We start from the raw sequence: 23,296 nt of genomic DNA, 5'->3' as shown, positions 1-23,296 counted from the left end.
GCAGTTATAAAACATTCATAAAACTTTTATTGGACTTGCCACCCTTCCAGATAAATATTTTTCGATTTTATGGGCTTGTTTTAGGGCCCTGAGCTTAATCATGGCTTTGTAGCAGCCTTTAAAAAAAAATTAAATATTGTTTTGGCAAAAGGAGCCCCCTTCCCCCCACCCCTGCCAAAGGCAGCCTGCACTCTGAGCTCATAAATTCCTGCCACTCTCAACTCTTGCCCTTTCTCCCTCCGTGTCCTCATAGCCGTACTAGGATGAACCTGAAAAAAAAAGAGCAAAGAGGGAGAGAGAAGAAAAAAATAACTCCTCCCCCCGACTCCTGCTGCCCCACACCCCTCCCCAGCCTCGTGCTAGGGGGGCACTGGGCCCAGCCCACAGCCGCCGGCAGGGGGTGCAGATGGGCACCGCCTGCTTCCTCCCTCAGAGGGGCAGCTGCCGTGGCTGGTGAGGGTGAGTTGTGCCCGGCCTCCGGCCCCCCCCACAGCCCCCTCCTACAGCCACACCAGCCTCCTTCCTGCCCCATGAGGTCCTGAGCGAAGCCCCCAGTGGCTCCCCCGTCAAATGTTTGCCGCCAGCTCCTTCTGGTCCTCCGGGCCTCAGACCAGCCTCCCCGAGCACCCATCCAAAATAGCACCCCACCCTGGGCCCAGTGCCGTCCCTCTTTGCTTTGTTGCACTTCCTCCACAGCACATCTGAAATGTTCTCCTTCATTTATGTATTGGTTACATAAGTTTGTCCCCCTGAAAACATAACCTGTACACTGCTGTATCCCCCACACCTAGAACAGAGTCTGGCACACAGTACTCAAAAAGATTTGTGCTTTGCGCCGAATGAATAGTACGTGGCCAGTGCCAGGGTGGTAGTGTTTGTGGTGTAAGAATAAAAATGCTAAATATCGTTCAGACCTCATTTTGTGCTGGACACTGTTCGAGGTGCTTTACGCCCTATTAACTCACCTAGCCTTACAGCCATCCTATAGTATAAGTTCTAGTACTGTCCCCACCTTTCAGATGAGAACACTGAGGCATAGAGAGAGTCCAGTGTCTCGCATGAAGCCACACAGCTGACCTGAGCCCACACCAGGGTTTGGGTCCTGGCCGTCTGAGTGTACAGCCTGAGCTCCGGCCATCACACACAACTGCTGGGGGAGAACGAGAACGAGACAGCCAGCCCATGCCCTTCACGCCACCGCAGCCTGTCCTGAGCCCCGTCCAGCCAGCGTCAGCCAGCACTTGGGCCAGAAGCGGGGGGCTCAGGCTCAGAGGCTTATCCTGCCAGATTGTCAGTTCGGGTGCCTACGGGGGACAGGCAGGTCACAGAAATGAGGGGAGCCAGTCTGGGGTGAAAGAAACAGTGCTTGGCAGGGATACAGAGTAGCTGGTGGGTCCATTGTGCCGCTGCAGGGTGGGAACGTGAGGACAGGTCCTCTGGCTTTTCAAAACAAACTAGAAATTCAGAATCACGTCAAATGTCCCGAGTTTGAAGGTGAGTGAGTCATTCAAATATTTCAGAAATCCTGTGGGGAGGCTGGTTTTGGCTCTCAGGCTAGCATTTTGGCGGGGGGGGGGTCTCTGATGAGAATGTGAGCCCCAGGAAGGAGGGCCCAGGTGCCTCTGTCTGTGTGCACAGAGAGAAGCAGGAGCTGGGCTAGCTCAAGGGGAAGCCTTCTCAGAGGAGGGGGCACTGAGCTCAGCCTTGAAGGAGGGTGGGGGTGATGGTCTGGGGATGGAAGTTCCAGGCAGAAAGAGCCATGGCTATGCTCTGGAGAGAGGGCAACTCTTGTTGCCCAAAGCACATGGGCTGTTGGGGGGGCACTGGACAGGGCATGGGATGCCTTGACACCTGAAGAGGTCAGGGATCCCCCTGATGGATGGGGGGTCCATGAAGAGTCTTTGGCAGAAGCCTGATGAAGCCTCGCGCACACACACACACGCACGTGTGTACCAGTTGCTTGCTGGGAAAGAGTAGAGGGTGTAGGACCTGAGGCAGCTGGAGGCCCCTGTGCATGCAGCTGATGCCGGAGAGGGCATGTGTCCAAGGTTAAGAACTCGTTGAGGGGCAGTGTCTGGAGAACAGAGCTTCCCCTTCTTCTCTTGGCTGCCATTTCCCCAGCGTCTGCTGGACTGAGTGCACCAGGGATTTTCTTACCCCTCCCCACATTCTGGTGAAGAAGGTGGTGTTATCCCGTTTCACAGAGGAGACAACTGAGGGTCAGAGTGGTACAGGGCACACAGTAACATCAATGCCAAGGCAGGGTCCCAGGCCTCCCAGCACCCCCATGCTGCCCCTGTGCTCCCTGGCAGCCCATCTGGGGTCTTGTTTGAATGTGTACAGATCTCGCTACCGTTGTGACTTTTGCAAACCCCACAGTGCTCAGAGATCTGAAAAAGGGCACTGGGGGGCAAAGGCACAGCTTCCAGTGTCTGCCCAGCCCAGCTCCCTCCTCCAGCATCTCCCTGGGCTACCCCAAGGTGTGGGCAGTCTGGATTCCTCCAGGCTCTCCAGACGGCCCCTAACGTTCACCATCCAAGGGTGCTGTAGCTCAGACCTGAGACAAGACCTAGTTCTAGAGCTGGCGAGGCCTGGCTGAGTCTGCAGCAGGAGGCATTGGTTGCCAGGTGGGGGGCCCATGCCCTGTCTGAAGGGAAAGCCCATGCTCACTTCAGGCCACTTGCCCTGGGAATGTGGGCCCACACTTTTAAATATTGGCAACCGATCTGCAATTTTTAAAGCACCTCTAGGGGCCACATTTGATCCACAGAAAGCCAGATGTGACTTCAGCCGTAGTGTGTGCAGGACATCCTCAACACACAGCTCAGTGAGCCCTGCCAAGCGCCAGCCCCCCACAGTATTGCTTGTGTCCCACACACATGCTGCTGTTTCACATTCACTGCCTCGATAGCTTTGAGCCCAGTGCTCCCAACCCCCCAGACTGCGGCTGGACAGAAGGACAGGAGACAAGGCGGCTGAGGCCTGGGGCGATGGCCCCGACAGGCATGTTGGTCCAAGGAAGGAACCCCCAGGAGACAACTCGGGCAGCGGTACCCCTAGCGTGCGGCACAGGTCCTCCCTGGGGTGTGCAAGAGGATTCAAGATGGTGTGCAAACAAGCTGACGAAGAGTGTTGCTAGTCATGTGTCTACTTTCACCTGCACTCTGTGGCGACAAAGGATACTGAGTTTCTACTTACGGTAGCCTGTAACGTGTTCTGGTTGAATTAATGAGTTGATTTAAAGAAATACTCATTAAGTAAAAAAGGTGGTAGCAAAGGTAGTGACGTAGAAAAGAGGTTTGGGAAACCCTGGGTGGGTCATCCAGGAGTTTTGATGGTGACGAGGGACTCAGGTGGCCTTTACAGGGCAGGTGAAATTTAGAGCAGGGAGAGAAGGAGTGCGGATGAGACAGAAAGCAGGGTGCTCAGTCCCTTCTGCACACGTCCCCACGAATGAATGAGCCATCATGCATGCCCGCCAGTCCCCTGCCGCCCCCAGCCCACTTCTCTTCCCCCAGCCCCATAAGCAGCTGTGTGTACGACCTGGTGACCGCTGAGACTGGCAGGAGGGGCTGTATGATGGCACGTGACACCATGATTTCAGAGGCCAGCAGGCTCTGTGGGGGAAGTGGGCAGAGGCCAGGCCATGGGTGCCCTTTCTGCAGCTGTCCACGCCTCCCTGACAGCAGGAGAAGCAGACCCAGCCCAGAGCGTCGTACACTGCTGTCTCCATGAGGGCACGGGCACCTGGCCCAGGCAGCCGCAGGTGGCCCAGCGCCTCTCCTAGGCACCCTTTCTCTTTCCCTGACTCTGGACCTTGTCCTGGGGCCATGGGAACTGTGGGTGGTTTGGTTCAGATGTGGTTCCACCCAGGAAAGAGGCAGCAGCTCTGACCCTTCCTCCGCACGCATGCTTGACTTTTCCTTGGATAAAAATGCCTCCGTGTCCTGGCAATTCTCACTGGTGTAGCTAGTCTTTAAGAAAAGAAAGTAAAAATCCTCTTCAAAGTGACTGAAAGGAAGGTGCTGTGTGGCCAGACATGTGACCGTGTCTATCCCAGCTGAGGAAACCAAAGGCCAGGCTGGCATTTGAGACGGTCACTGGTCTCTCCTTGTTTCATCTCCAGGGTGGGAGAGGAAGGCAGTTCTGAATCACTTCTGCTGGGTCCAGGGCTTGGTCCAGGCCAGGTGGGGCCCAGCTGCACTACTGAAACCCCCTCTGTCGGCTGAGTGGGGCGGAGAGGAACCCCCTGCTCAGTGCTGCCTTTCCACTGTCCACATGGTGAGGACCAGGGTCCTCGTTCCGCAGACATGGCTGTCCACCACCACCTGCCTGTTCAGGGGCTCTGGCTGTCCTGCTTGTAGGACTCGTCCACACAGCACAGAGGACTCCCCGGAAAACGTGGCCTTGGCTGGCCTTTTCCAGCTGCGGGGTTGGGAGAGGCACTGAGCTAACTATCTGGACCTGAAGAAGGTCAGGGGCAGAGCCCTGGGGGCTCAGGTAAGGTGTGCGGGTCCGTTGCTGGGAGGTAAGTGGAAATGCGGTAGATCTGGGAGGTAGGAGGCTCTGGATCAGCCCAGCCTAAGATGACAGGGGCCCACCCAACTATTCCCCCAGGACCTGGGCTCCCCTAAAACTGCACAAAAGTAATTTGAGTGGACACTCCCACATTCTCCCCTCCCTGTTCTGCTCAGCACTAGAAATTGCTAGCACTGGGGGTTCCTCGGGGGCAATGAGCAAAGCCCTGGTCCTTTGTCTTAGGTAGAATTCCTCTGTGCTTCCCCCACCCTCCTCCTCTGGAGCCCCGTCAAAGCCTCAGTGGGACCCAGCAGTCCCAGCCCCTGCACCACATCCGTCAGTCTGACCCACTGGGCAGACGGTCAGCATCTTGGGTGGCTTCCTGCCAGGTCTGGAAGCCTACTGCTTTCCCAGCTCCTGCTGCCTGTGCTTGGGCCTGGCCACCTTCAGGGGCTTAGCCACAGTCCACCAACCCACATGTGGGGTGGTGGTCATACTCCCTGGAGTTGGGGGATAAGTTCACAGTGACCTTTGACGGCGACAGCCAGAGGGGTCATTGTCCCCGAGAAGGGATCTGGGAGAGGATGTCGTTGACCCCTTGTTTCCACAGCTCTCTCCCCTGCCTTGCTACAATGCATTTATTCACTCCATCATTCATTCATTCGTTCATTCATTCATTCATTCATAATCCACTGAGGCCCACGTCAACCCCCGTGGCTTCTTGTGGCCACCCCTTCCAGGCTTCTCACTCTCCCCGTGCCACCACACCAGCTTTAAGTCACTTCCTCCCAAGCTCCAGCCTCTTCCCTTCTCCGGGCCTTTGCGCATGCCATTCCCTATGCCCACAGCGCTGTCCCCTTTCCTTCCCATGACTTCCTTGTGTACCTTCTTCAGGTCAGCTTAAAACACCACCCAAAGGCCCCCTCCTCATCTGTGTCAGTCAGTACCTCACAGTCCTTGCACTCAAGACACCCTGCTCTTTCTTTCCAGGCGTGTGAGAGGTGCACTGTTGCCAAATGGTGAGAACACACGTTCTCAAGCCCAAGCCAGTCAGGAGTCCAGCTCCACCACTTACTTAGCTGTGTGTTCTTGGGAAGATGACTTCACCTCTCTGGGCCTCAGTTTCCTCTTTTCTAAGTTGAGAGAAATGATAGGACTTCCTCATAGGGTTGCTGTGGCTAAAGGGCCTAATGCAAGAGCACGTTTAGATGAGAACGTATACCTAGCAGAGCCATAGCACTTGCTAACTTCCGATGTCATGGTCTGTTCACCCAGTAATTACTGGGTGTAAGCCCAGTGAGGCTAGGGACCGAATCAGCATGCTTGGGTAAAGGTTGAGTAAATGCATGTGCCGGACCCTGCTCGGGCCTGGGGCTGGGTGGTGAGTGCCTTACAGTCCCACCTCTCAAGGAACTCACAGCCCAGGGAGAAAGCTCTGCAAAGGCAAGCAGGCAAATGCAGACAATGGGCCTTTCCAGAGGCGTCCAGAGGAGCAGCCCTCATGGCTTAGCTAGAGAAGGCAACAGGGTGGTACAGGGCGGGGTGCATCGGGTGGGCACCAGGAGTGTAGCTGAAGCTAGGGACTGCAGTCTTCCCTGGGGCCCTGGGGGCTGGCAGGCCGGGCCCGAGCGCCTAGAATTCATCCAGAGGTGAGAGGGGCCAGCAGAAACACCCACCACGGGCTCACTTCTTTCCAGTAAGGGACCAGCGTGGCCTGGGCCTCCCTGGTACAGTCTGTCACAACCCAGATCTCTCCTCACTGACCACATGTTTTCACATGGTGTGGCTAGCGTGTCTGGCAGAGGGAGGCCAGCCCTGCCCTCTTTGGGTGCTCATCCCCTTTAGGCAGGTGCTCTCAGAAAAACCCAGTCTAGAAGACAAAGTAGAAAAGGGCGGGGCGGGGGGGAGGGTATCTGATCTGCTTTTCTGATATAAGGCAGAGGATCCCCCAGGCTGACAATCTTTAGGACCTCCCCAGTGTACTTGACACCTCCCCTTTTCCGTATTGTGGGGTCAGAACCCTCAGGAGCCTATGAGTCTATCATGCATAGCAGGACCCATCCCAGGGCAGGTGGCACCAAGAAGACAATCCGCTTGAGCTGCTACTTAAAGGACAAATCAGCTAGGCAGAGAGACTAGGGAAGGCCTTCCGGGTAGGGGCCAGCGGGAGCTGGGGACCGAGGCCATTCGCCGTGTCCATTGACTGAGTTAGAGTCATGGAAAGAGGGACAGGAGAGATGGGCCATCGGGGAGGAGCTACATGCTGGGGTCATTTATAACCTGGTCTGCAGACGGAGCACAGGGGCTTGGGTGGCAAGGGGGCTTAGTACCATCCGATGATTGATAGTTGTCCAACAAGGAGATGAAGGGCATCAAACCCCCCACACAGTCTCCACCATCTGCTCCTCCCTGGCACCCTCCCAGCTGTCTGGGACACAAATACTCTGTTCAGCCCCAGTTGCCAGACGATGAGCCAGCCCAGAGAGCTCATGCGGCCATCCTGAGCCACACAGTGGTCAGTGGCAAAGCCATCCTTCTGGGGAGGGCCCACCCTGGGCACTTGGGAGCTCACCCCACCCTCCCGGAAGGGGTTGGCTGCCTGATCACAGGAGGCCCCCGCTTATAAACATGGTCCAGTTACAGGAACACTGAGAGGGCTTTTGGTTTTCATTCGACACAGTGATTTCACGGACCCACCCTGACCGGGAGCGTGCTATGGTTGACCTCAGGAGAGGGGAGTGTTGGATTCACTCCAAGAGCCCCATCTCCCACTGACTGTCTGACATGGTCTGAGCCGAGCCTTGGGCCTGGTGCTTGTTTGGGCTAAGTCCCTCCTCAGAATCTGGAGCCCAGTTGATCTGACCTGGGGTGGCTGAGAGCTGGCAGAGCAACCAGGGACACCGCACAGGGTGCCTGAAGTACGAGCCGCTGGCCTGGGCCATAATGACAGCCGCCAGTGTTTGGGGAGGGCTCACCACATGCAGGGCAAGCGCGGGGTCAGTACCTCACCATAGCATCTCACTGCTATGACGAGCTCGGCCAGCAGCCCGAATCCAGAGTCCCATGAGGACGCAGAGCCACCACCGTTTGCCTGTGTTAGCAGGGCCACCAGAGAGGAGAGAAAGCCAGGCATTTCTGGAGCTCCTCCTACGTGCCATGACCCTCCTTTTGCATTAATCCACGATCGAACGTGTGCAATAGGGACTGTGCCCATTTTACAAATGAGAGAGTAGGTGAACTGCCTACCTTGAGGGCAAGCACATAGTGTGCTCGTGATCAGGCCTTGGCCCATGCCAATCTGATCCCACCCACTTTTCCACGTTGTTGGCCTGCTGCTCAAACAGCCAAAGCTGGGAGTCAGATGGGTAGGGTGGCCCAGTGTGGGGGCACAAGCGAGATGCTGAACATCTGGATTTTAGTTCTAGAGGCAGGGGAGCCAGGCACAATAGGTGTACTGCCTCCAAATAACTGCATTTTAAAATAGAAGACAGTGGGCCTAAATTTTCTTTGTGTCCTCGCAGCTACCCATGTCTTGTGAGAGTGAGTTCCCTCATGAAAATGTGGGGTGGGGGCTCTCCTGCCTCCTCAGAGAACTCAGATATGATTTATATTGCTTTGGCAATTCAAGGTCTTGATTACGACAAATGGGTGGGGCTTGTTCAGCGCCGGGGCCTGAGTCTCTGCCCGGTGAAAGCGGGATGGGCCATTCCAAGCTCAGGTGTGCAGATGGGGTGAGTGTGTGGAGGCCTGTAGCTTTCCGTTGTTCCTTCTCCCACTTCCCTTGTTCTGTGGAGGGGGTGCGGTAGGTCTCATACCTACCACAGGGAGGGCACGGGGAGAGAAGGAGGGACGGTCTAGAGTCAAGCACTGCGGAGCCCATGGCACGGGTATGTGTGTGCATGTGGAAAACTGCAGCCAGGCTGAAGACAGTGGCCGCTGATGTGCTCATTGCTTCCGAAAGGCCAGAAGTGAGGTCACCTTCAGCCCCTAGCCATGGCTATCTCACAGCACCAGCTTCCTCCCTCTGCCCAAGAGGCAGAAGAGCCCCCACCCCTCCAGGGTTGGCATGGCCTCCCCAGATGACACTCAGAAGTGCCTCCAACCTCGAGATGCTAGGCCATATGCCTGCTGCCCTGCAGCCCTGCCCAGCCGTGTGCCCTGACCAGCCTGGCTGTGGGCTTTGTGCAGAGCCGGTCAAGGTAATGGAGGCCCCCTCACTCTCTGAGTGGCCAGGCCATTCTGTTCATCTTTCACTCCCCAGCCACACTGGTGACCACACCTGACTAGCTGTTGGAGGGTGACACGGGACACTGTGGGCACCTGGCCCAGGCTCACTCTCTACAGGGCTCCAAGTGCCCCTGGCTGGTGTGGGGGCGCCGTGATCCAAGAAGGGGGTGGTGAGTGCAGCCTCTCTGCCCAGGGCTCTGCCAGTGTTCACCGTCTCCTGGTTCCCTGGGTTTCTCTTGGCCTGTCAGGTCTGTAGAGGACAGGGGCCTCCTCTGAGCCAACCTCAGGCCACCTCAGCCCCTGCCGTCACATCCACATAGGAGCACGTGTGTGGCAGACGAGCATCCGTATGCATGGAGCCGTGTGTGACAGCTCACTCCTCAGCACCAAGAGCGCAGGCATCTGATGTTTAAGGCGCCCACAGACTTCATTTGAAAAGAACAAAGCAGAAGAAGGCCTTGTTTCCAGGGCTGGGAAAGGCAGGCATGCATCTGCAGGGCCCCTTCCCATGCCCGGCTCTTTCTGGGCGTCTGAGCCACATCTGCTCCCTGCCTCTCTGAGGGGCTGTTCCCCACTCCCTGCTAGAGCAGGGGCTTGTTTGGCCCATTTCACAGACATGGAAACTGAGATTTATGGGCCATCTCCCAAGTACCCTGCGTGCAGAGCCCAGAGCTCCTGACCCAGTGACCTTCCTATGGCTGGCTGTGGCACAGGGCCACGCCTGGGAAATGGGCCATGATGACAGCTGTTCTGGGATACGCATGCTGCACTTCCCAGACAGGAACCCCTCATGTGTTCTTACTGGCATAGAGACACCCATGGATACCGGCTCGGCTCCGTCGGCACTGTGCCCAACCCTGGGCCAGTCCTCCCCGGGCCCCATGCAGCCCCGGCTCCTGAGGGTGGAGGAACACCCGGTTAGAGGTACTCCAAGCCAAAGCCTGTATATGCATCCAGACTCAGGGGAGGGGCGGCCTCCCATATGTAACATAACCCCCACCAGGCCATGATGAAGGATCTGAGTGCTGGGGCCACCAAATGATTAAATCCTGCCCAGGGCAGAGCCAGAGACAGTGTTTGGAAAAAAGTGATCCAGAGGCAGTTATGGTATAAATGCAGGGAGGAGAAGGACCAGGACAAGATGAGAAGAAGGCAGTGATGCCAGTTGCAGGAACCTATTCTGTGCCAGGCCCTGCATCGGGCACTGGGGACCGACGCAGTCATGCGTGCATGAAGGTGGAAGTGGTGGAAGCCGGCCCAGGTCCTGGTGCCTGGTATATGCAGCAGACAGATGTCAGCTGGCTACTGCATGTGTGCAGTAAGGGCATGCTGCGTGTTGGCAGGCCGGGTGGGTGCGTCAGCCCCATGCACACACCAACCTCTGTGGGCCTGAGGGCCACCAGCCAAGCCTGGGACCTACCCATGAGGGGATGTGCGTGTGCTCACAGCTCCGTGCGTCTGTGTGGAAGGGTGGGCACCCCAGCTGCAGTCTTCACAGATCGGGGAGGAGGTAAACCATCGGAGCCCCCGGCTGTCAAATCAAGAGTATGGATAGGGACCCCTGGAGCTCCCCACCCGCCCTTCCCTGTCAGCTGCAGAGGACAGCCAGCCCTGGCGCCTGCCCGCCGCCTCTCCCTCCACTCTGGAAATGGGGCTGATACAGTAATCAGGACGCCGCATATGGCCCCTGGAAGATGACTGCTCCCCGGGCCTTTGTTCGCCTTCATTATTCTGGATGAGGTTTTTTTTCCCCAAGTCATAAAAATGACATTTTTAATATGTGGAATTTTTTTTTAAAGAAAAGCAATATGAAGAAGACTTTTATTGTCAATAAGCCCTACCTTTTAAACCAGTTATCTTAGTTTCTGCTCTAGGTATTTTAATTGAAGATTAACTGCTGTTAAAGAGTGTACACATTTAGGGAGTGAGTGTTTGGAGTATTAAAATTCAGCTCCCTTGGTGGCAGGGACAGTCTCCTTGGGGGCCACCAGGAACCGTGCCCCTCCCCCACAGCTGGCCTGGAAGGGCCGTCCATGGGCGGGGGGGGGGGCACCTGCACGAGGGGTTAATCCTGGCCTCTGCGTGGAGGGGCAGACTGGGGAGAGTCCAGGAGCAGCCGTCGGTCTCCAGGAGGCAGCTCCTGCTGTAGGCCTTACTCCTGTCATCCCTCATCCTGACTGAGGAGGACACCGACACGCAGAGCGGGGCAGTAAGGCCACATGGCGTGGTGTTCAGACCTGGGCCATGGGCTCAGAGCTCTGCCTCTGTGAACCATCCCCCGCCCTCCCCTGCCCCTGCCTGCGCGCTCTCACTGAGGCCTGTGTCTAGGAAAGCTCCTTGCCTTGGTCACTGCCCTGTGATGATTACCTAAGAATGACTCTGTGGCCATTGTGTTCTGGGAGCTAAACAGAACCCACCAAAGGAATGGATCCCACGCTCCAGGGGGTCTCTCGGTCCAGAGGCTTGTGTGTGTGTATGCTCACGTGTGCATGCTTGTGCATATGTGTGTGCGTGCATATGCGTGTGTACATCATTGGCACAGTCGTGTTCACCATCAGTACCAGCAGAAAGGTGGCATCCTGCAGTGCCGTCTGAGAGAAGGGAGACCCCTTTTCTCCAGCTCTCTGGAAAAGGACTTGGGATCCAGGTACTAATGAGGATGTATGATCACTCGTTTGCCACTAGCTGTGGGACCTTGGGTGAATCATTTCGGATCCCTGGGCCTCAGTTTCTCGGAACGATGGAGAGGATACTGTTCCCTCTTTGCACAGGTTAAGGCATGGAAAAGTGCTTTTCTGATCCTTCCCTGGCCACTGTGCCAGGTCTGGGATCTAATCTCTGTCCTCAGAGAGTCACAGTCAGGGAAATGAGCTCAGGTACACCCATGACAGACGTCATGTGGGGGCAGGCCCAGTGCCTGAGGGTGGCCCGATGGGCACCAGCATGTGCTGCAGCAGAGTCTGAAGCCAGATCGCAAGTTTGAGCTCAGCCTACCGCATCTTTGCTGTGTGACGCTGGGCTCGTACTGGCTCTCTCTGTGCCTCTGTTCCCGTGTGTATAGATGGAGTCAGCACCCAGGGAGCAGTTGAGGAATGGACAAGCAGCATGTATAGAAGCACTCTGAATAGGGCCTGGCACGTAATAAAGGCACAGTGAAAGCTAGCTAGGCTTACCATTGCTGTTCTTTTCATGATTATTGAGAACTGGCTCATGCCCATCCTTGGGGCAATTTAGGCTAGGCCTGCCTCACACAAGATGGTCTTTCTACTTCAGACCCCCTCTCTGCCATTTAGGCCGCCCTCAGAGTCTGTCAAGGTAGTGGCCAAGTTCCAGCAGTGCCCCCAGTGGAACCCAGAACAGAGAGGCATGTGAGGCATCATCCCTGGAAGTCTCTGGAAATAAGGTCCCCACCTGGCCCAGCACCCATTGCCCCAGCCTGGGAGGTGCCAAGTGGGAGATGCCCGCTGCCCAAGTCATAGTGGTCCCCAGTCTTGCCAACGCCCTTGCCTTATGCCGTCTCCTCCCCTGCCATGGCAGTAGCCTCAGCCCCCTATGCCACACCCCCCACCCATGGCATTGCCATCCCTGCTGCTTTGTTCCCAGTGAGAAGCAGCAGGGCCCTGGGGTGGCCAGGCCCATGGCTAGAGTCAGGCCTGCAGCAGGCAGACAGCTTTGTAAAGCCACAGGCTTGAATGCAAAGTGCCACTCCCCATTTACCGGCTGTGTGACCTTGGGCAGTCACTTCGCCTGCCTAGAAAGTGACTTATAGGATGTCTAGAAGCTTGAATGAGATGCTGTCTGAACCCACCGGGCCGGGTGGTGTGTTGAGGAGGACACTAGCTAAGCAGTGTCCTATGACAGTGGTGGCAGAGGTGGAGGCAGATGACCTAGCCAGTCCCCTACCCGGCCACTGACCTGTGAAGCCTGCCTCACCCCTGTTTCCCCACTAGAGATTTTGTCAAACCTCAGGCTAGAGGGCCAACCGGAAGGAGTCTCTGTGGATACTAGTGTCCAGGCTCCCCTTCTGGAAATTGCTATTCAGAGGCAGCTCAGCTCCATCCCCAGGTTGCAGTCACCAGAGCCCCCCCCCCCCGCCACCACCACACCCATGTTTGGCACACCCCCTCATGGAGCACTTGGCCCATTCCCTCTGAACAGTCAGGTCCCCACCCCCATGGTTGTACCACCTGTGCTGTTGGGGAGCATAAGCCTAGGGGTTGGACCAGGGTCCAGGTCCCCTGGGTGCTGAGGTGCAGGCCTCTAGATCTGGGCAGACGTGGAGTGTTGGGAAGGAAAGAGCCAGTGCATTCCTACCTCCTCTAGCAGCCCAGCAGGCAGTTGGCCAACCTCTTGCTCCCCAAGCCTCCTGCAGATTGACAGGACCTGACTCGGCTGCCCAGCAGTGGGAGGGTGATTAGGAGCCAGACGGACAGGTGGGTGAGCTCTGACCCTCTGGGGGATGGCATGGTCACCCTTGGGAAAGAGCCAGCTGTTGGGGCCCAGCCCACTGGTAGATGAGGCAGAGTGCAGGCGGGGTTAGGTCACCAGTAGCACCCTTTACTGGAGCTGCCGGCCACTGCTGCAGGCTGCACCTTGTCTCTTGAGGACACAGGGTCTGGACAGCTGTGGTCTTCTTGGAGGATAGAGGCCTGGAAGGCATCATAGAAAGCCAAGCCAAGATGCGAAGCCTTTTGCTGAGAAACCAAAGGAGTGAGGTTTGCCGGGTAGACAAGTGTTGTGGGTCACCCCAAGATGAGAGAGCACCAGTACAGAGCCAGGGCAGGGTGAGTGTTGGGACCCTGTGCAGAGGTGAGTGGTGAAGTCCTGTGAGTGGGTGGGGGGCTGTGTAGGGGTGAGTGGTGAAGGTGAGAACACACAGGGTCTGCAGGAGGCAGTTTGGGAGAAGCTGGGCTAGAGGAATTTGGACACTTGCCTAAGGAATGTCTGAAGATTTTGAGCTGGGAGGGACGATGAGGTTTTTGTTCTGGAAAGATCTCTCCAGCAGGAGACCCAGGAGCAGACCAGAAGAAGGCACATGGCAGCTCACGCCAGGAGGCCAGCACCCGAGGCCCCAGTGGCAGCAACCTACTCCTGCAGGGTCTGGGGGAACCCTGAGGGATGGGCCCTCATGGACGACAAGGCCAGCCACCAGAGATGCCAGGCAGGCTCCCCACTCGGGGCTGTGCAGACTTAGCAGGGGTTTGAGCCCTGCCTGAGCTTCTGGACTGACCTGAGTGGGATGGAGAGTCCCGGGCTGTTGGGACGAGTACCCCCACAGCCACTTCAGGGAGATGAGGCCCCGCCGCAGGTGAGCAGGTATCATGCTGGCGCTGGGCCACCCCTGGGAAGAACAGGTAGTCCAGTGTTGGGTGTTGGCTGGTTCAGAACGCCCCCAGCCCCACAGCAGCTGCCCCTCACTGTCCCCCTGTGTGACAGCAAACTTTCCTCCACCTGGGCTGCCCTTCTAATAATGGAGCCTCCGATTCTTGAGGCCAAGTCATTTCCTTTTTCAAAATGGTTTTGTTTTTGCCTTAAAGCAAAATCCTTCCTTCCACATAATGCGCTGTTTTTCCCTCCCCACGCACCCCCAATCTCCAAAGGCTTGACTACATTATAATTACAATTTACATGGTGTGGGAAAGATTTGTGCAAAGGGTCCTTTTTTGTTTTTGAAGAATTCATCATTGCTGCTAAGAAGCTTAATATAAATTAAAGGAGGAATTAGGCAACATTAAGACATCAAAATGGGGGTGCGGGCGCCCGTTGCCTCGCCTCCACCCAATCAAAGGGGCCGCGAGGAGCCCATCGAGTGCGCGCTCGAGAGCCTCAGAAAGAGCGCGATTCCAATAAAGGGCCTGTTCTGTCGCCCGCCTTCCCCTAATTCCCTTTGTTGCAGGGACAGCGGAGTACATGTCTGATAAAAACTTAATCACCTTATCTTTTTAAAGCAAATTGCAACTTTGTTTACATACGGGATCCATGGCAGGAAGAGAAAGGAGAGAAAACCAGGCAGCTTTCCCAGCCCCAACCAGCACGTTAACGGCTTGCGCTCCCCGGGATAAATGCGAAAAACCAGGGCTGACAAAGAGACAGTGAGAGGGTTCCATGGTCACCAGCACCTCTCCCAGATGAGGTCGGGGGCCTCAGCAAAGGGAGCCAGCTGACTGGTGTCCCCAAGGGCTGCCCTGCCAGCCATTCTCGCCTCTCCACTCACAGTGCTCCCACTGTCTCCTGGCACCGGTCAGGCTCTCCCTAACATGCTTGGCCCTCCGAGTACCAGCTCGCCTCTGGGCCTTGCACTGAAAACCACATTGCCTGTCCTCCTTGGGCCTCTCTTCTCCCCTGGCGCTGTCGGAGCCAAGCTTGTACAGGGCCCACAGTGCCCTAGGCCACTGGCCTACAGAAGGATCAGGGTTCAAATCTCTGCTCCACCACCAACCACTGTGGGGCCATGGGCAAGTCCTTGAGCTCAGCGTCCCTGCCGGATGGGGCGGCCGCAACAGCCCTGTGCGATCAGACGTGACAGGGCCCTACCCCGCTGTGTCAGGGCCACTTCTGCCTTGGCTGCATCTGCCTCCCGTTTCTGCCCCCCTCAGCCCCCTCCCAGCCAAACTGACCTCCAGCCTCCTCCCCAGTGGTCCATCCTGCACAGGCCGCCACATTAGCCACATCAGAGGTCTCCTCAGGCGCCGTGCCACCCATACCTCCTGTGACCACCTGTGACCTGTACGGGGCAACTTCATTAACAGGGCAGGCAGGCAGAGACCCCTCTTTCTTCAGGTGACGTTTGACACTGCAGCCCACTGGGTAATGGTGCAGCCATGCTGCTTGAGAGACCTCCACCGCGCTGACAGAGGTCCCCTCCTTTGGGTAGCCTCTCCTGCCCACAGGTCGAACATCCAGTCTAGACTCAGGGACTGGCTGGCTTCAAGGCCCTCCACGGCCATCCATCCTGGCCACCCCATATCTCAGCCCAGCCCAGCTGCCAGGCATGTCCCTCTGAGCTCCCGAGCCCATCCGTCATCACCAGGATACTGACCTGAAAAAGGGCCTCCCGCCCCTTGCCCCAGCTCTCTCTCTCTGCCCTGTCATTTCGGCTCTTTCCAAAGCTGCTTGTTCCAGGAGGGGAAACTGAAGTGGCTGGAGTTGGCTGCAGCCCCATGGGGCCACCGAGGGGGCCCGTGACCCCAAGCTGCTTGCAAGGGCTCAGTTCTCACTGGGGGGGGTGCAAGCCGCCCACCAGCGTGGAGGCCCCTCTTCCAGTCTGGCCCCCAACATGAAAGCGACGCCAGCAATTGGAGGCAATTTGCTGGCCTTTGATGGCCATGTCAGGGCGGCACCCGCGGCCAGGGCTTGGGAAACAGTTGTGCTTCCCGCATTCTTCCCTGATTACCCCTGGCCCAAGCCAAGACCCAGCAGCCTCCAGCCCACTGTGCCTTTGTGTGGAGCTGGTGCTCGGTGAGAAAGGCCAGCCCGGCCCTGGGAGAGTGTCCCCAAGGAAAGCCACGGCAAGCAACGTCACCCCGGGGTCATGCCGGCCCACCCCCACTGCATCCCAGCCCGGGTTCGTTGGGGAATGGAGCAGGGCAGCCCAGCTCCAAGAATCCTGAGGTTTGGGGAAAAGGAGCCAGAGATGTGTGCCGAGGCCCTCTGGAGTAATGGTCGCCGTGTGAACACACGTAGCTCATTTTACTCTGTGCACACCCCGCCAGGTAGGGGGCCGGGCTCCAGGTCACACGGGGCAGGGGGCCCTGCCATCTGAGCCTGGGCATCTCCTTGGGCCGCCAGTTTGCAGACAGGTATTTCCTCGTCCCAGAGGCACGGGCTCTGTGGGAACGTGTCTCTTATTTCTGCTGCCCTACACACCTGGGCAAGACGGCTCCTTCCCTTCGCCTTCACCCAGCGAAGCTATCTGAGCCTGCCTGCCAGGCCCTGTGCCCAGCACTACAGGGCAGTCCCCCACCTTCCCCTTACAGACCACTGGGGAGAGGGATGCAAAAAGCAAAAATCATGCCAAGCAGGGTTTCAGGAGGGATTCCACTCGGCCTAAGCAGGTGAGGGAAAGCCTTCCACGGAGACAGTGGCAAAGCAGGCATTAGCCAGACAGGAAAGGGAGGGAAGAGCATTCCAGACACAGGGAACTAGTTGGAGGCCCTGCTTGATGTCTCCTGACTGGAGAGTCAGAGAATGAGAGTGGGAGGAAGCAGAGGGTGAGGGGCTGAGGGAGGCACATGCTGGATGACCCAGGGTCTTAGATGCCGAGTAAAAGATAGACTTTATCCTGTTGGTGGAACCAAGTCCAGAACTCAACATGGGCCTTCGACCAATTCCTCCACAGTTGGGGGCAGGACGAGGGAGGAAGTCCCCCTGGGGGAGAGCCCCAGAGGTCTCCTACACCAGGACAGGACAGCAAGGGTGAGAAGCAGGGAGTGGGCCCTTGGGAGGCTGTGGAAGGCGATGCCCTAAGCCCGTGCCTCCCAGTTATTACCCTTGATGGAGCAGCAGCATCAGAAATCAAGAACTGCTAGCGGCCATGGAGGAGCCATGAACATGGCCTGAGGTTGTGCTCAGCCCACCCTTCAGCAGGCAGAGCCGGATTGCTGCAGAGATGACCCCACTGGCCTAGAGACGGCAGTGAACTTCCTGGCCCACAGCAGCTCTGAGAGCATTAACCAGGACGTGGAGGCAGACCTGGCCCGGGGTGGCAGCCCCTTCCCACCCTCCCCTTCCTCCCCTGCCCACCCTCCTAGAGCCCTCTGACCCTCCCCACTGCCTTCCTGTGTGGCCCGTGCATTCAGCAGCCAGACTGCACTGGGCAGCACTCTGCTTCCTCTGGGCTCGGGCCTGGATGCAGGAGGTCATGCCGGTAGTCCCTGGTAGACAGCCCCGTGAGCACCTAAGCTCACAGGAAAAACCTTGGGGAGCAGAGGGGCACCTGGGGGCTCAGTCGGTTAAGCATCTGCCTCAGCTCAGATCATGATGTCAGGGTCCTGGGATCGAGCCCCACGTCTCGCTAGTGAAGAGCTACTTCTCCCTCTGCTCCTCCCCTGGCTCCTGCTCCCGCCCCCCCCCAAATAATTAAATAAAGCCTTAAAAAAGAAAGAGAGAGAGAAAAAGAAAGAGAGGAAAGAAAGAAAGAGAAAGAAAGAAAAAAAAAAAAGAAAGGAAAAGAAAAGAAACCCAGCAACCTTGGGAAGCAGAGGAAAGCAGATGGAAGAAGAAAGTGTTGCCTGTAACTCACTCCTGATCTCTGACAGCCTAGTGGATGGTCTTCTAGTCTAGTCTTTTCTTTCTGCAAGTTAGAGCAGAACTCTTCTAACAATTTCTATTCCTGTGGAGGTTTTTTCCAGTTAACTGGTAAATTTGTCTCTGCGTAACTTTAAACTCTTCTCAGGTGTCACTTCATCTCCCAGAATGTTTTGCCACAGCGCACGCACGCCACTCCTATCCTGACTGCCCTCCTGCAGGTCTCAGCGCCCCTGTAACTTCACAGGCCACGTGCCCTAGACCTTGGCACCAGGTCACCTTACCGAGCCCAGCTCCGCCTCTCCAGACCTGTGTGACCTGGGGCCAGTTACTGACCTGGGCCTCGGTGTCTTCCGCACTGTGCTGTGAGGGTTAAGTGCCTGCGCGCGTGGGGACATCTGTGTGTACAGACCTCGGGTTCCTTATTAGGACTGAATGCGTAGAATGGGCTCCTGGGTCCACGCGGTGACCACTGCGGGAGCTTCGTAGCCGGTGCTTATTCCTTGGTAGTATTCTTTGAGCCATGAGTAGAGACAAAATCCCTGCCACGGTAGAACTTGTATTTTAGCAGGGGCAGAGGACCGACATCAGAATGAGGAACTCACAGCGGTATGTCGGAAGGTGGGTAATAGCTATTGGAAAAACTAGAGCTGGGTAGGAGGGGTCTGGGCAGCCGGGGTGAAAGTGGTCAGGAAGGCCTCACCAGGAGGTGACATTTGCACAGCGATTAGAAGGAGGTAGACCTGGGAGCCAATGGAACTCCTGGGGCAGATCTTCCAGTGGAGGAACTAGCAAATGCCAGGGCCCCAAGGTGGGAATGCACCTGGTGTGTTGGGGTGAGGGGAACGAACGGTTCAGATGCAATATGGGCCAGGTCTTGTGGGAGGAATGCAGGAGCAAAAGCCAGGAGCTCCAGGCATGCTCCCCATGTCAGGGGCCATCCCGGGAGGGGTGACACATAGCTGCCCGACCTTTGTGGCCTACCAGGGGGTGCTTCAGAGGGAGGTCCCTAAGAGAGGGTGGCAGCTCCGCGAGAGCAGGAAGGTCCTGCTTGCCTCTGTGTCCCCGGGGCCCACAAAAAGTGTCAGGAGCCCTGGTGGACGCCAGGCAGGTGGACAGTTGGCATTTGGCCACCTCCCTCACCACTCTGAGCCCCCCAAGGTCTCTGGGACCCTCCCTGGTTTGGGCGCCCGAAGAGCCTGGCACACAGGGTGCAGTATACGGACGTGGTAAGCTGTGGTCTCCCTGCAGCTCCACCAACATGCAGCCACACATCCTCGTCCGTCTCGAGCATCACGCTCATTCCCTCCCACCCCAGGACTTGGCACTCAGACTCCCTTTGCCTGCAGACCCTCGCCCAGGGTCTACGTGCACCCAGTCCCTGTCACCTGGCCCTCGTTCAGAGCTCTTCCTGCCCTGGGCACGTACGACCTGGCCACCCTCCCCTCCTGGTGACACAGCAGTTTTGCTTCCTGGATCGCCTTGGTGGCTATCTGGATTATCTTGCTGGCTTATTTCCTCTCTGCCCCTTCTCAGACTCATAAAGTCCAGGGGGACCAGGCCCTGGTCTGTGTGGTCACCACCATTGTCTTCAGTCCTGGAGCACTGTGTGAATGTTTTCCGGAGGAAGATGCAGGGCCAGGTTGGGAGAAGCTCGGCGTGGGCAGCAGCTTCAACCCCTGACATCCTGAGCTGCCCTTCACTTCCATTGGCTGTCTGGCCAAGGGGGAGAAAGGCCAGCGTAAAACAGAGCGGCTCCCAGGGACATTTGCTCCAAATCAACAGCTTTACCTGTTGGTGAGGCTTTTTGGGTATTGTGTCCAGGCCACCCCCAAATGGAGCAGGAAAATGAGCCTGACCATCTCAAAAGAACAATTAAATGGCCACGTCTTCACCAGTGCCCGAGAGATTTTCTGGGTCTGCCTGCTTTGGGCAGTGTGAGGTATGCACTGTGTGTAGTGAGAGCCAGTGCGGGCGAGATGGGCCTCCGATTGGGCCACGCCTGTCTCCCCGGCCCGGCGTAGACGCCGGGGAGCCCCGTGCCTCTTCAGCCGTCAGACCTCCTGGCACCGGAGGGAGACAGGCTGCCCGTGCCATTTGTCAGGGTCTGGTGCCAGCCACCTTCTCTGTTTGCAGAAGGAAGGCTGGGCCTCCAATTCGGGGAGGCAGATACCTGCAGGCCTGGCGCTAGCCTGGGGGCCTGGCCTGGGGCCATTCCTATGCCCCATCCCAGAGGTGTGCTGACCGGCTGGGTGTCAGGCCTGCGATCAGACACTCTGCTGCCCGGCTGGAGCACAGCTCCCCTTGGTACAGGTCCGCAGGTACAGAGCTCCGTTCACGTCAGCCGCGAGTCCCAGCCTTCCTGCGGGGTACAGGCTTCGAGAGGCCAGCAGTCTCACCTCTGCCTGTGGAAGGGAGACTGAGTCCTTCTTAGAGGAGGCAGAGCTATCCCTGGCAGACTCTCCAGTGTCCCTTAAAGCAGCCTGCTGGTCACCTTGCTAAACATCAAGGATGCTCTCAAGCCTCTATTCCCCTGCAGGACCATTTTCAGGAGTCTGCCAAAGGTGGACCCCACCAAGTGATGGGCTGGGGAGCAATAACCTGCATTTGCCAACAGGTGCAAGCCCGGAGTTCAACCCTCACTCTTCCTGACTCACTGTTGGGCCTGGAGTGAGTCCATGCCCTCCTTGGGGCTCCATTTTCTCATCTGTAAGATGAAGGGGTTGCTTCAGCAAACATGCATGTGTGCTTGGTCTAAGCAGAATAATCCACACCCGTGCTGTTCCGAGCCCCCCACCTGGTTGAGACATGATGAGCAAAGGTCCTCCTGGCACTGAAGCTTGACACCAGAGCGTCACATCTGGCTTCTCAGGGAGACCGCTAACACCCAGCCAACATTGGGGCAAAGGAAGACGCCCTTCAGGTGCTGGCAGACAGATCAGGGTGCAGCAGGGCTTGCAGGGAAGGGAGCCCTCTGCCTGGTGCCTATGCCCAACTTCCTGCCAGCTTTGGACTCAACCTCTTGGTCCACTGGCCAATACAGCCCCTCTGTGCATATTAGAAGGAAGTGGGGGGACACAGGCCTGCCAGGACCCCTCTTGGCAAGCACAGTGTGGGCTGGGCTCCACCTCACTTGCCCCTTGCCAGGAATGAAGGCTGTGTACCCAGTTCTCTCAGTAGTCGCTCCCGGAGCTGCCACCCACTGGGCCTCCCTGCCCCATGCAAGTCTCGCGGCACCCCCTCCGCTCACCGCCGCCCTTCCCACTTGCTCCCGCCAGGTTCCCTCAGCAGGGCTGTGAGCAGCCTGTTCCAGCGTGCTCTGCTTGTACAGAGCTGGTCTGAGGCCTGGCCACAGCCTTGGGGGAGCCGGAGCCTCCCCACCTATGCTCAAAGCAGCCGAGCGCTCACCCTGGCGAGCGGCCCCCAAAGACGCTGCGCCGTGCTGCTACCAGGCAGTTTCCTCATAAAGACAAGCCCCAGAGAAGGCCTGGTGTTAAGGGTCGCAGCCTGGTGCTCAAAGATGAGCAAGACTTCTTCCATTGGCAAGGCGGGGAAGGGCGTTCCAGGCAGAAGGAACAGCCTATGCAGAGGCTCGTAAGTGTGACTGCAGGGAGCCCAGGAATGGTCACATGTTCCTCAAGGTGGCAGGGAATGCACAAAAGCAGTGGGTGAAGGGGCTAGAAGAATTGGGGTTGGAGTTAGGGTGTTAGCAGGAAGCTGATTTCCACTCAGTCATTTGTCTGGAGAGGGTGAATATGTACTGTACAATACTGTACATAGTGGAGGGAGTGAACAGAGGGCGGTTGTTTAAAGGAGCCGGTAAGATGTGATGGAAACCAGCGGGGGCCTCTCTCTCCCCTGCATGGGGGTGGAGGGACAGCCCAGGGAGAAGGATCCCCAACAGGAGTTCCGGCCTTAGGGAACAGGAATCAACACCCCGGCTGCTCTCTTCTCCCACCCTCTCGTCTGCTGGGGCTCCCATTGGCTGAACCCAACCAGAAGCCAGAGGGCACAGGAGCCCATATGCTGTCTCCCAGGCACACAGAGGAGCAGAGAGTGGATCCAGGGGCAGCGGGAGAACACCGAGCCCAGGGAGCCTCAAAGTCAAGTTGCGGTATACGTGTTTTAGCATGAGTGTTCTGGGAAACAGCAGGACCATTTACAGCAGGAGAAGGACATGGCCACCAAGTGTGGGGCTGATCCACACAGAAGCCTGTGTGCAGAGTGGATGGGTGAGCAGGGGACTGGGAGACGGAGGTGGGGAGCCCTGCTGAGCTCCAAGCTGGACAGGCCCATGACATGGACTAGCACAGTGGGGGAGGGGGTGAAATGTAGGGATTTAGGTGGCAGAGTGGACCCTAGGCCTCAGGGGCCTGTTGTCTGGGGAAGGAGGCAGAAGGCGGTGAGGCCAGGTAGCACTGGAGTCCTGGCTTGGCCTCGGAGAGTGCAAGGGTGCCGCTGAGTTGGGGGAAGGAGACTCGGAGACGGGCCAGGACGAGTGGCTGCCTGTCCGGGGTGGTGAGCGGGCAGGCTAGGGAGTGGCAGAGTAACAGGCTGTCCCGCTGTGCCTTGCAGGTGGCCTCAGCCCCGAGTCCAAGAAGATCCTGACGTCCACCCTCAAGAAACGGGGCCGGGCTGGCCGAGGGGAGGCAGCCAAGCAGGAAGAGGGGGCCGCACGGCCCGAGCCTGCGCAGCATGTGGCCCTCAGCCTGTCTTTCAAGCGTTACGTCTTTGACACCCACAAGCGCATGGTCCAGTCCCCTTGAGTGTTCAGTGACCTTGCCCAGGCCCCAGGCTGGGCTGCAACGCCAAGTGTCCGACCAGATGTGCCTCGACCTCCTTTAGTATGTCCATCCCCACGACCCAGTAGACACAGGCCCCAGGCCCGGTGCTAAGTCCCGGTGACAAGCCTGAGGGGGTGTGGCGGCAGTGGCACCAGGGCTGGGGCCCGGAGGGTCTATCCCGGCGCCTTCCCACCGACTGGGGGCCAGTGTTTCCCAGGCTGCCCCACTGGCAGCCGCGGGAAGGCCTGTCCATGCCCTGCCGCAGGTGGCCCGGCACTTGCCAGCTGCAAATAAACGTCCTGTGGTGTCTGCCCACTCTGCTGGTCTCTGTGATTTCACCTCTTCCCAAGGGCAATCTCAAGGGGTTCAGCAGGGTTCCCGCCCGGAGAAGAGCTCGAGGGACCGGAACTCAGAGCCCAGTGGGAGTGGGCTGAGGAGTCCACAGGGTGTCAGGCCCCTAGGCCAGGCCGGGTGGCCCCTGGGGTCTCCTGGGCCATGAGGGACATGGGGGGGGTCTCTGG

At 57.7% G+C, this 23,296-nt stretch overlaps 1 protein-coding gene across 2 annotated transcripts in view; it reads left to right on the top strand.

Annotated features, from left to right (window-relative positions):
• EEFSEC (eukaryotic elongation factor, selenocysteine-tRNA specific) overlaps positions 1-23,090 on the top strand; it is a 248,119-nt gene extending 225,029 nt beyond the window's left edge. Inside the window, exon 7 of one of the 2 annotated variants that reach the window (XM_034658872.1) lies at positions 22,567-23,090. In XM_034658872.1, the coding sequence (XP_034514763.1) occupies positions 22,567-22,757 (191 nt within the window). In that variant the 3' untranslated portion in view covers positions 22,758-23,090. The remainder of the gene's footprint in view (positions 1-22,566) is intronic. The other variant, XM_034658873.1, reaches the window with a different exon arrangement.
• Positions 23,091-23,296: the final 206 nt, after the last annotated feature.

The sequence above is a fragment of the Ailuropoda melanoleuca genome, chromosome 4 (genome assembly GCF_002007445.2).
Source record: "Ailuropoda melanoleuca isolate Jingjing chromosome 4, ASM200744v2, whole genome shotgun sequence".
NCBI lineage: Eukaryota > Metazoa > Chordata > Mammalia > Carnivora > Ursidae > Ailuropoda > Ailuropoda melanoleuca.
This window is presented reverse-complemented; position numbering and strand designations above follow the sequence as displayed.